The sequence below is a fragment of the Semicossyphus pulcher genome, unplaced genomic scaffold (assembly GCF_022749685.1).
Source record: "Semicossyphus pulcher isolate SPU_LCO1_2020_fin unplaced genomic scaffold, fSemPul1.0.p SCAF_17, whole genome shotgun sequence".
In the NCBI taxonomy this organism is placed as follows: Eukaryota; Metazoa; Chordata; class Actinopteri; order Labriformes; family Labridae; genus Semicossyphus; species Semicossyphus pulcher.
Window position 1 is genome coordinate 19427395 of NW_027211681.1, and position 13471 is coordinate 19440865.

The 13471-nt window shown below is 43.1% G+C and overlaps 1 protein-coding gene across 1 annotated transcript in view; it reads left to right on the forward strand.

Annotated features, from left to right (window-relative positions):
- The first annotated feature begins 6794 nt into the window (after positions 1-6794).
- mtnr1aa (melatonin receptor 1A a) overlaps positions 6795-13471 on the forward strand; it is a 41951-nt gene continuing 35274 nt past the window's right edge. Inside the window, exon 1 of the mRNA XM_069665385.1 lies at positions 6795-7244. Coding sequence (XP_069521486.1) covers positions 7061-7244 — 184 coding nt within the window. The 5' untranslated portion in view covers positions 6795-7060. The remainder of the gene's footprint in view (positions 7245-13471) is intronic.

The following is a 13471-nucleotide window of genomic DNA, read 5'->3' on the forward strand; positions in this document are numbered from 1 at the left end:
TTTTCTTCTCCTCTCGAGGACAGACCTGACAAAGCTTCATTTTTACGTTTAACTAATCTGCATCATGATGTTCGAATTTCAGCGAAGGTAAGACCCCTTAAAAACAAGTAAATCACAAGAAAACGTTTTCTCTTTCTGTAACAATGCAGCACGCGGAAAAGGAAGTCTTGACGGGAAGTTGATTATCGCTTATCGCCTGGTACGTTCACCGGTGTCCCCAGAGGCTGTATCGTCTCAGGCTGTAGCCGAGGGGATCTGAGATTGGGCAACTCTCAATGAAACTACATGACTAAAAACGTTAACGTAAAAGAGATATAATTAAAAAGTAATTAAAAAGTTTAAAACCAACATGGTGCGAGGTTGAATTTTTTTCATACAGCATTTACCATCCAACTTGACAACCTCATATTATGTAACGATATTGAACTTTTTTGGCAGACCAACCAATGAAAAAATGTCTTAAGCAGAAAGCTGCAACACTTCCTGATCCAGCCTCAAACTGAAGTGTCTTTAATGAGACTCTATACAGTGACTCCATGATAATAGATCAAACTCTCATTGTCTTCTGACCATGTGTTTGTGTTAAACACTGTAAGCCTGATGCCTTGTGTTGAGTCAATTGACCAATCAGACACTGTGTTACTAACTGTCCACCAACCCGTGGCTCTGTTACTGATGTTTGTGTCAGCGCTGATTTCAAACAGTCAACGTACAGTGACAAAGTGTCTCTTATCAGTTGTAACAAGTATATAAGCAACAGCATCAATATAATAACTAACGTGTAGATTCTGCTTTGCAAATATGTACACTACCAGTCAAAAGTTTGGACACATTTTCTCATACAAGTGAATGGGACATTGTGTCCAAACTTTTGACTGGTAGTGTATAGCACTGAATGTGAAGGTGCAGTGCAAAATGAGCATTTTATGGCTTCAGTTTTTACACGTTTTATTTGGAGTCCTGACACTGAAAGCTACCAAAGTGATGTCAAAAAACAAACACTTCGCTCAGCCAATAGATGGCTTAATTACAGTGTTTGTCCTCGTCGCTCACACTGGATGTGTGACGCATTACACAGAAAAAAAAGGCCTTAAAAACATTGCAAGTTGCATTTCAACTTTTTTACAACTGCCACAAAATCGGCACAGAAAAGGCCTGTGAACTCCCGGAGGGACTGAATAATAAGGAGTAAAAACCAGGATGTGTCAGCCATCGCTTCTTCATTTGCGACGATCCTCTTGTGAGCGCGCCGACTTCTTTAAACTTCAGTAGTCGACACTTTTTGGCAAATTGGTAAACTTTTGAAGGAACTGAGAAATCGTTTTAAAAGGAAAATATTAAAATCGTGCAAAAACATGAGTGCAAAATATTTTAAATTGTTACAATCCTGAAGCGAACATGAAGAATAACTTGTAAATATGCTTTCAGTCAGTGGGGAAAAAATCTCCTCATTTAACTCTCTAAAGGGGGCGGGAGTGTGTGGATTAAATAAACAACAACAACAAACAAATGTCTGGCTCCATTCATGTTGGATTAAATCACTTACTGTATTGTTATGTGTTGGTGCTGTGAGAAAATGTGTGTGTGTGTGTGTGTGTGTGTGCATGAGAGAGAGAGAGAGAGAGAGAGACCACTGACCCCAATAATCCTCTTTCTACCAGCATTCACATCTCTTTTCCTGGGTGGAGCTCTGCTGTTGTCATGGCGACCGGCCAAGTAGAGGGGGGGGGGGGGGGGGAGAGGAGAAGATGGGGGAGGAGAGGGAGGAAGGGGGGGGGGGGGCAACAGCAGATAAAAGCAAACAGTCTTGTTTCTCTGTGGGATGTGGTGATGACCAGTGAAGCAGCAGAGACACGCCGCGCTCATTACATTACTGCCGTCTCCTCGTCCTCGTTCTGCTGACAGCTCTCTCAAACCAGAGCCGCGTGTGTGCGTGAGAAAGGTGTGTGTGTGTGTGTGGGTGGTGGGGGGGTCCTCTCGGCACCCTCCTGTCCTCATCATGGGTGCACCTGCCCTTTCCCTCCCCCACACGCAGCACTTCTCTCCCACTCTCTGTGTTTTTTTTTTTTCTCCTCGTTCACCTTTCCCCTTTTCATCCCCTCCTTCCCCCACAAAACTCAAACGGGCTCACTTCAAGCTGCTCGCCTCTGCGTCACCTCGCTCTGCCTTTTCTCATTTCTCTCCGTGTTTGAGCCAATAAAGTGTTGAAGCTTCGTTGGAGGTTTTTTAAACAGAAAACACACCCGCTTCTCTATTTTCATTGGCCTTTATCCGCTCACTTTTAATCCAAAGCTGTCATAAAAATCCCCAAAGTTCACCTCATTTTTACTTCGGATTTCCTTCTAAAGACTAAAAACTGTGTGGCATAAAGCAAGCGCTCTTACATGCATCTTGTATCCTGTTTACTCCTGAAGACCACAGTAGTAAAAGTGAACCCTTGTAGCAGCAGCAGCGTGCTTTCCTAAAAGCACGGGAGTCAAAACAAAACACGGCTTCCCCTGCAGACACGTCTCCCTCCCTCTCTAAGGTCTGTTCATCGCTTGTCTCGGGCTGGGTTACATGTTCTATGCTCGCTCCTCTACCGCTACATTTACTGATTTATGAACCGCTTCAATTATCCATTAGATGAAAGTGTCATTGCTCGGGATGCTTATAAAAAGGCACAGCAGGGAAAACCCTGGATACATGAATGATAGAAGGAAACAGGAGCGCACGAATCCTGGTTTAAAGGAGGAAAGGTTTTGACGTGCAGGATTTCAGTCAAATATTCACTCTGAAACAAATCTGTTTGTTTTAATGTGACTAAACTTGAAACAAATAAAGCTAAGCTAACCATTTTTGTTAGCCACCATCTGTAATTAAACTACTCCCCAACGTCTCTGTGACTCAGCACATTTTACGTTAGCATCATAGTGGCATAAGAACACTTGTAGTTCAAGGTCAAAGCACTTTGACAGGGTGGTAATTTGAGGGGCAAAATATGAGCCTGTGAGATTTGGCAAATGCTAGCTAGCCTCGCTCCTTTTAAAGGGATGGCTCGGATTTTTGTACACCAAGTTGTATGAAATACTTGCTAGTAGTGTCGTGGATGCAAAGCTATTAGCTTACTCACAGAGTCCCGTGGTCAGAGTTCTTAGTAGTTCCGGTGAGATGCCTGGGTCATGAACCTAAAATGTTTTACCCTACAAAAACAACACGCAGTCAATGGTGATTCATCAACACAAAATCATTGTCCGAGGATTTATACTGCGCCGTTCTTTGGGCTATTTTCTCTCTTGACAAATCCAGTATCACTACGCCTGCGGCAGGCCGGTTTCTCAGGTGATGTGATCCATCAGCTGTTTCTAAGAGAACATGCTGGAGTTGGTAACTTGTGACGTTTGTTGTCACAGAGGAAAATACATGTCGAAACGGTGCGAAAAAGGTAAAATTAAAGGTAAATGTTCCTCATCACTTTTATAGTCCGACATGTTTACTTCAACATTGACGCGAATAAGTCAGAATCAACGTGCAACGGCTACCTCACGGCTTACCTGAGAAACCGGCCTGCCGCAGGAGTAGTGATACTGGATTGTTCAAGAGAGAAAATAGCGCCAAAAGAACGGACGATGATTCTGTGTTGATGGATCACCATCGCCTGCGTGTTGTTTTTGTAGGGTGAAAACTTTTTGGTTTCATGCCCCTGGCATCTCACCGGAAATACCTATTCTACGTTCGGAACAGGCCAGAACTCCAACCACAGGACTCGGTGAGTAAGCTAATAGCTTTGCATCAACTACACTACTAGCAAGTATTTCATACAACTTGGTGTCCAAAAACCGAACTATCCCTTTAATAACAAGAGGCTAACACAAGAATGAGGGCGAGATTTGCTTATAAAATGAAGCTAATAAGAGCAGTTTAGAAGTAGTGTTTCACTTTCGCCAAATAAATGATGTGATGATATTTATTAAGAAATATTTTTCTGACCACAATGACATGAGCTCCCCATGATAGCACGATAGGACTGAGGCTGAAAATCAGCAAACTGTCCCTTTAAAGGGCCTTTGACGTGACGCTGTTTTAACCTGTATCAATAACTCAGCAGAGGTTTAAAAACCACCACTGGAAAGTAACTTCTACAGGAGTTAGCGCTAACATTAGTTACTGAGTTGAACACAAACGTGACAGCATCCGTCCTGCTGTACTTTATCTATACCACTCATCCTGATAAGGGTCGTGAGAAGGGGCTGGAGCCTGTCCCAGCTGTCAGTGGGCGAGAGGCGGGGTACACCCTGGACTGATCGCCAGTCAATCACAGGGCTGACGCACAGAATTCACGCTCCCATTCACCGCCAACACACAGGCCTGACGCTCAGACACTGAAATGTATCACATTTAGCATCATTACAGTCTATATTTCCTGCAGAATAAGTGAGAAGACGCTATAATTGTGAGGAGGAAATTGCATTGTAGGATGATTATTTGATAATGTTGTGACATATGTTTGAAATGATGTCTCTACAGTGTTCACGACAAAAAGGGTGGGCGAAGCACTCAGTCACTGACTTGCAATGAGTGCTTTAAATACAGGATATAACATTTTCAAAAGTAGAAAAACCAATAATAAATGTCGAATCACAGACAATACGAGTATTTCTGCCTCTGATGAAGTTGATCAAACGGTTCCTGGTGATCTGCTAAAGCTTCTTTTATCATCAGGCAGAACAGGAATGACTGAACGTCAGCAAACGTCACACAGAGATTCACTCGTTTCCTTTCCTCCATTTAAAGTCCCAATTTGCTCTTTCTCGCAACGCGCCTGCTGTTTCGTCTCACTAACTGCTGCAGTCGTTCAAAAATCAGTCCTTGCTGCTGCTTTTCCTTTCATCCACGTTATTTTGAAACACATAAGACTGCCTGTAACGTGTTTTTGAATGCCGAAAGATTACAACGTGAGCTGATCAGTGTGTTAAAAAAAAAAGTACAGGCCGACCTTAAACGGAACACAGAGAGACGGAGGGGGGGGGGAGATAATGATCTTATTTTGGATGATTCACAAATAATGTGCAGTGATGAGCTGTTTGTATCATGAGATTACGTGACAAAAGGAAATGAGACGGAGGAGAGAGGAAGAGTTCAAAAGGCAGCTCGGGATGATGATGGATAATCGAGGATGTTGTTGAGGAGTGAGATAATCGTGTTCTGAGGGGCGGAAACGCAGACTAAAAGCAAAGTCCGTGTTTTATATTTATTCATTCCGAGGTTGGAAAGTCATTTATTAATCTATACATTTGGTTTCTTTTAGCTCAACAAGCCTTTAGTGTTCTCCTCTCAACAAGCCTGCCTTTGCGTTAGCGGCTGTGGGCGGCGACTGACGTCACAAGGCCAAGAGGTTTTTCTTTCTTAGACAGAAATGTGCGTCCGGATTATTAAGACTATCCAATATGTTTGTTTACTTTGATGCCATGTTTACAGAGTACGTGATTCGTTGACTTAAAGAAATCTGTAACTTGTCTGTGTCTGTGAGGCCGGAGGTCACTGACAGGCTGAAACAAACTGCACCTGAAATTTTCAAAATAAAAGACAAATATGTGGGGGAAAAAGAGAGAATCCATCAGAAATTAAGTCAAAGGGGCTTTAACAAGGGTTTTCTTACAACTACATACATTTTAAAAAGGGTTGCTTGACAAGAAAAAGCAGAATATCTTTCCAACATTTGTCTTGTTTTTCCCTTTTTATCGTGACTTCCTCAAAAATACTTCATTAAAGTCGCTAAAACATGACTTAAAATCACATTTTGGCTGATTTCCAACTAAAACCCAGAGATTTTTGCTATTTTTGATTATGTTTGGGGGGGAAAAGAATGGCAAACTATGCGTCATGTCAGGGAAAAAGACAAAAAAAGTTGGCAACTATAATTGTAAATCATAATGACAATTTTTGACACATGATTTCAGGACACAATGATGAATGGATTATAGTTTATTCTCAATTTTATATTTCTACAGTATCCTAAAATGTGCAGATTAAAAAGAAGAGGGTTTTACTTCATGTCAATATTATTTTATTGTGACAGGTTGTCATATTCTGAGACGGCTCAATAGGCTGCAGAAGTGTGTGTGTGTGTGTGTGTGTGACTGGAGGGGGGTGGGGTGGGTGGATGACCCATTTATTGTGAACATCATTAACTGACAATAGCATAATGGCCATTCTTTGTATAGGAAGTGCATCCATTCATTGCGGGATGCTCCAGCACAAGTATTTAATTATGTTGTCTCACAGGTCTGGGCAGTGGGAGGCTCGATATTTTCGCCTTTAATTACACAGAAAATATTCAGTGTTAAATCATATCGAAAAACAAATATGTGCGCACAACTTTTTCAAGCAAACATTTCAGCTTCAATTTCGAGCTCTGCACAAAATAGGAAATATAAATGTGGGTAATTTAAAACCTGAATCCAATTCGAACAACAGCATGAGCTTTATTTAGGCAGAAATCACAGTTTCCTGTCGTCTTCTCGGCCCCCTCAGTGTGTGGGATTTTTTTTCTGAAACAAAAAAGCATGAATGATTCCTGAGAACGATAATGAATGGGCTGCTGAAATAAAGCAAGGCGAGCGACCGCAAAGCCATGAATGAACACGCATCCTGTAAATGAAAAAGAAGTAGGACGCTTCCCCGTGCCATCGCGCTGTTGTTCCACTCCTCGGCCACCAGGCGACAGTATTTCTCCCTCCAAAATAAAACCGCTCGTCTCCGGACTGTTTGATCACATGCTGGGAAGGTTTGAAGTTGCGGCTTCATGTCACACATGCGTACCGACAAAGTGAATGGCACACGGGCGCAGAAGTGACACCGAGAGAGGGAGAAGACTGTCTGCCAGAGCTCAGCTACGGCACACGGGGGGGAGAAGAAATAGAAGGAGGAGAAGCGCGCGTGGGGAGGATGAAGATGAAAGCCGCGGGAGGCTGTAGTAGTATCCCACCACCGGCGTCTCCAAAATCCAGGCTTTAGGACGCACGGGGAGTCGCGGCACGTTGAATTTGGACCAGTTAAGAAAGTTCAGCGGCTGTATACAATGGTTATAAATGGGTCTCACCTGAACAGCTCGTCGGAAGACCCCAGTGACACCGTCCTGAACCGCCCGCCGTGGGTTACCACAACTTTGGGGTGCTTCCTCATCTTCACTATCGTCGTTGACATTCTGGGCAACCTCTTGGTCATCTTCTCCGTGTACAGAAACAAGAAGCTGAGGAACGCAGGTGAGTGGAAAAGTCGGGGGGGAAAGTGAGCGTGCGTGCATGGCGGCGGAGCGTCGCGCGCGTGATTAAACTCAGCTGCGTTAAAAGCAAAACAAAACAAAAACTCGGACATTTTTAAAGTGACAACAGTGTCGTGTAGGTTGAGAAAAATACCTTTTTAAAATAAAGCGCGTTACAATATAGTGACATGGTAAGCTGCTCTAAGAAGTGTTGTTATTTTTAATGAATGAGACATTTTAATTTGGTAGTTTTAACGGTTGTCCATCTTTTCAGCGAGCTCGTCATTACAAATCCCAGCCAGCACGAACATGCCTGTGCACGCGATTTAATACAACGTCAACCTGCAACAAAATTGTCCTTTTAAGGCTTCTGCTGCCACTTTTACATTAATTATCCCGATATGTTTCAAAAATATCACTACAAAGACCTATATTTGTGCCCTAAAATGTATTTTATTGTTCTTGACCACAGCGTCTGATAGTGATGGACGGCTCACTATTGAAGCAGATATTTCGCTGACCTACCCCAAGTCCGCCAGCAGCTCAGCAGGCTCAAAGCGAGGAGAGACATTACAGCAATTATTGACACAGTCTAAAGCCACGGGGAAAGCCCAGCGCTGCTTACACTAATGCTTCCCAGGCTTTACCACTATTGATGTTACTCCAGCCAGAAGATTTAATTTAATAACAGTAATGACAACAGTAATGTATTACCAGGTCGATGATGAAACTTGTGCCATGCATGAGTGTGTGTTTTTTTTAATGCACGCCACACACCACTTAAGCATGAATTTCATTACGATATGGGCTGTAGTGTTGTGACGTTCGCGAACGATACGGTTCTTTTGGACAGCTCTTTGGTGCGAATGAGTCGTAGATGCAAGGGCATAACCATGGTATAGACATCGGGTGGGTCCAAATGAAAGTTACTGCCCCTCATAGACGATCTGTTCTCTACTCATCATACCTTATCATGTTGCTTCACTATATTTTGTTTGCTATATTTTTATTAATTTTTTATTCATGTAATCTTGCATGCAATGTAGGTCTACCCACCAGCAGACAAAAAAAATTAAACCCGCAGCAACAATTCAAAAGTAGCCCTATTCCAAGGGAAATCCGCAAACCTGGCAACCCTGCACAGACGGGAGCGCTTCTTTGGCAAACATAATGGTGTGTGCGGGCTCAATTTGGCCGCGACCAAGTGAACACTTGGGAGGGGTGTCACACACTTATGTTTTCCTTAACAAATGGAAATAAATTGAAGATAAATAGGAAATGACGGGAGACAGAGCAGTTGACAGGGTGCAGATATGAGGACATATTTAATTTTTAAATATACGTGTGTTGACGCGGGAGTTCCCTTTCCGCTCTTTCGAACGGCTCTCGGAAAGGAACGGAGCCATAAGATCCGGCTCCCTCCAAAGAGCCGTAATTCCCAACACTAATGGGGATTAAATTGCGCGCCCCCTTTAGTTTGGACAACATTGACACAGCGGTGTTTGTCTTGCTCGGTGAAGGTGGTAAAACGCTCATAATTTAATAGTCAGAGAGGACGGAGGGCTGCTGAGAAAACCCCTCCGAGAGGCTCCTGTCGTGCTGAGCTGTGCTCACACACCAAACTGGCAGCTATACACATATCATGGCTGTCATCATTTGGAGGCTGTAGTAGGGTGATTTGCTAAATACACTCCTGACGTTACCATTTCACTCAGTGCGGAAATGTTAGGGTCAGAATGGATTTCCATCATGTGGATGGAGAGCACAGAGAGCCCCTGTGAGGAGTAGAAAGCATATCTTGAATGTACAGTTATGTGATTGCCTCGTTGTGAGATTCCTGTAAGCTAATTGCTTATTTAAGAGCACACTTTATTAGGGATGGTATCAACGGCATGTTATCCGTATCTGCAGATAATGGCTTTAAAATGGCATATCGGCATCGACAGATATGTCATTCTTCTGCCGATATTTTCTGCCGATAAAACAGTGATAGGATTCTGCCTAAATGCTCAATGATTCCCTGAAAAAGCTTGACATAATGCTGCAACATTAACTTGCCTGCACCACGCCTCTTCCGTTAAGTGTGAAGAAGGGTGCAAGATGTCTGCTTTATGGCAGTTTTTGGCCACTACAGTAAGAGTACGCATGATATCGATTCCACTACAGGGGAGACTTAATGTATTCTGCAATTGGGTGGAAAAAAACATGTGCATAATATATTGGTATCGCAATCGGCAAAAAGGGTTGAAAATATAGGCAGATCAGATATCGGCAAAAAATCCAATATCGTGCATCCCTACATTTTATACTGAAATACTTCCTGGTTTTGAGTATTTAAAGAGCTACTCATAGAAAAGCTGTCTTAAAATCTAATTTGTCCCTTAAACTGATCATATATATCATGTGTATGTACAATGTTAAAAAACAAAAGCATGAGAGTTGAGGGATAAATTAAGGAAACTGCATCTTTGAAGTTGTTCGCTTAATTATTTCTAATCACATGTAAGGAGGTCATAATGCAGCCGCAGCAGGAATTTAATCAAGCATGCAGTCAACTTATATTATCTGCATATTCGAGGCTTTAATGTTGCGTATGAGCGTTGAGCATTACCGACGAGAATTACCACTTATTTATTCAGCTCATTGAACAATTCAATTTTCCGGGCTTTTTTTTTTGCGACCGAGCATCCTGAGGAAAAGTCCACCGTTTGAGGATCAAAAAGGGAGCTGATGAGCAAACCCTCGGCTTAATTGCGTTTTGCAAAACTGTCCGTGAATACTAACGAGGCTTCCTACGTAGACGGATGACGCTGTTCTCCGAGTTCATGACTCTAAGGCGTGTTTTCTACTTTCCATTCAAGTTTCCCGAAGACGTGCGTGCCTAACTCGGGGCTTTTGCAATTTGCTTTTCAAAGACCCATTGGCAAATTGTATGCAAATTGCCAGACGTATTGATTGGTATAAAACTTTTCCATTCATACTTTCATCACTGCTGGAATGTTTTGATGACGGGAGGGCTGTTAGTGCTGGCCCTTATCTCTGGGAATGTGATGCTGCAGAGGATTGTTTGAAGCGCAGCCACACATTTGACTTGGCCTGAGCGCCAGACTAAACCCTCAGGAGCGAGAGTTTTTACCAACACACTTTCTGCCTACTAAGAATTACATTTCCTGTCGAGCAGATCGAACAAAAACAAGTGGGCATGAATTTTCTTGGCACGAACTCAGCGCTTTCCGAGACGGCACAGCAGTCGAACAACACGGGGATAAATATAAATAATGAGTAATGAAATAAACTTGGTGGAGAGCCTGGCGGGCGTCGCGGCCGCATATTGCAGGCGGCAGCAGCACTGCTGTCTCCGCAAGGCCAAACTCTCCATCACTGCACGAAATGGCCAGTAAGTGAAGCCAACAACACATGGTGAGCAGTTTGAGCCGCATGGCTGGATACAGAGTCATTGCTGTGAGCTCAGCCCAGTGCCAATAAATCATCTTACATGTACCTGCTCTGTTGTAGATAAAGGGAATTTTTCAATTCATGCTGGAAAAAAGGACAAAAGATGCCGACAGGGAATAGCCACAATTGAGTGTTTTGGCTAGCTGCTTGGCTGGAGGGGGACATTAAATCGTAGAATTTAATGTGAGATGGTTTTATTTAGCTTCTCTAAGAGACACTTCTGGATAAACACTCCTTTTTTCTAGGTTTAAAGACCTGGTTGTCGTGCTTTAACGCTTTGTGATGCCTGTAAATTGTGTCTGTTTCCTTTTTATTTATTTATTTAAAAGGTACCATGTACAGTTTAAAACATATTTGACGCATCGTACCAGATTATAGCTTTAAGCTAATTCGCATCTGTAGTCCCTTGGCAGGTGAGCACAAAACAAAAAACAGGACAATAACAAACAGAACAGAGTAAAATACACCGAAAATACAAAGCTACACACAAAGCAGCACATCATAAATATGCTTGTCAAAAAAAAGCAAGACATAACCATGCAATTCAAGGTCAGCAAGTGCAGAGCTGAGCAGCTTTTAACAGACTTCTTAAGTCGGTTTTAACATTAAGCTTCTCCGCCAAGTTTGAAAAACATGCATACACATGTTGTATGTTTGTAAGGTGCCTTTTGCTGTGCAGGTGATCAATATGTGGAATGCTTTACCTGCAGAGCTCAAGCTGGACCCTGACGGGGTTTTTGTAGAGGGCTCAGTCATGTAGTTTGATTTCGTGCTTCCTGTTTTACAGTTGCTTTTATTGCAGGATATTTTGCATCCTGTATTGTGATATCTGTTTTATTTTTGAGTCTGTTTTGTTGTGTCTCTTGTGCATTTGCTGTTGAGTATTTTAAAGGCCCATCAGGGGACGGGCATTGCAAATTAGCGAAGGCTATAAATGCTATAGTATGTGGCATCGCTTTACTTGCTTCATTGTCTCTTTTCAAATAAGCATTAAATAATAAAAAATGTTAAAGGCTTAATGTGCAACTTTTGTGTCCAGTTGATGTCGCACAACAAAACAAACGCTCTGTTTGGCCACAACCTACAACCTGCTACCTTTTCCGCCTGGCCTGTTCTGCTGTACCGCCTCGGAGACATCTCTAAGTGTTATGTTCTACTTTGCAGATATTGAACATAATTATAACACAGCAAACAATCAAAATAGTTGGTAGGCCTGTACAGGCTCGTCTAGGCAGAATGCATGTTACAGCTCGAGCTGCAACAGACCGCAGCCAGCATTGTACCGCTGCGGGCTAACGCTAGCACACTTTAGTTTACTGTGCATGTTGCTACAGACCCCGCTAGCATGGTACAGTACACAGAATGACCGTGATGTGATAATGCTACAGAACACTAAGCAAGTGAGCGTAACATTCAAATAAACAGTGAGTTAGGGACAGCTGAGCCGACGCGTCCATGTACACAAAGAGCTGAACAACAAACACAGAGGGACTACACCCTCTTTTTAGGAGGCTATTTTTTCGAGGATATATTTACATAGAACATACTTGATTTCTGTATGTGTAAAATGTTGCGTATTAAGCCCTTAAAGAGGACAATGTTCTGATTTAACATGAAGAGGCTGACGGAAAATCTGAGCCGTCCTCTTGGCCACTGCAGCGAACCTCTAAGTTTGGGCGTCATCGATCCTCTTAGAACAACAATTGCGTCATGCTGTTTCCACTCGTGTGTTATCAGCTTGGATTTGTGAATGAGAACAAAAGAGATCTTTCATGTTCTATGGAAAAGTCTTATTTGTGTCAGAACAGCCCTGTTTCGGGGCGCTGGTTCAGCTCAGTTGTTCGAGCAGGCGCCCCGTGTACAGAGGCAACAGTCCTCGACGCACTGACGCAGGTTCCCCTCACTTGGTGCGCGTCTTCCCCCACTCTCTACTCCCCATGCTTCCTGTCTCTCTTCAGCTGTCCTTTGTAATCGAGGCAAAAAGCCCCCCCCCAAAAAAACCTTCGTATGGATGCGTCTCAGGATGCATTCAAACAGCGGCTTACCTACTGTACTACTCACAGTGTGAAGCGGCAGACAAAGACTGACACCTCGGTGCTCCCCGTTCTGCTGTTGCACAACAAACCAAAGAGCTCCACGTCGGAGCGCGGCTGTCTGTCTCTGAGTGTGACATAGAGTTTATCCATTTCCAGCGCTGCGTGCCTTGGCCGCGTGCCGGCAGAATGTTATTTCAGATCGTTCATTACACGTCTTCCACTATCTGTTACAACATTAGAGCTCTCAGTGTAATGAATATTTCGAGGCATTAATGCAGAATTAAAAAGGTATTTACACGGGCCTCCAATTAAAAGGAGCGTTTTGGGTTTTCTAAATATCCATTGGCTTTGTTTAAAGATTCTGAACGGAAATTGGCTCAGCGCTGCGCAGCTTAATAAAGAGATGATTGTGAAAGGCAAACAAATCCCCGTCTGTAGATGTTGTGAAGTAGATGCATCCTGTTTTATTTTCATTATGAGGGAAGCCTTTTCAGAGAGTTGTTTGTGAGAGGGCGTCAGAGCCGGGCTTTATCGGGGCCACACACACGTCCGTATCAATCGCAAAAGTATGATTTAACTGCTGAACAAGTTTGTGATGCCTGAAAATATCCACTCGTGCCTCTTAAAGATAAATACTCCACCTGTCCTCACTTTCAGTTAGTAAGTCCATGCTGTGGGCAGGAACACTCTGCTCCACCGCGTGCTTGTTTTGTTTACCTCTCATTGTACCGCCTGT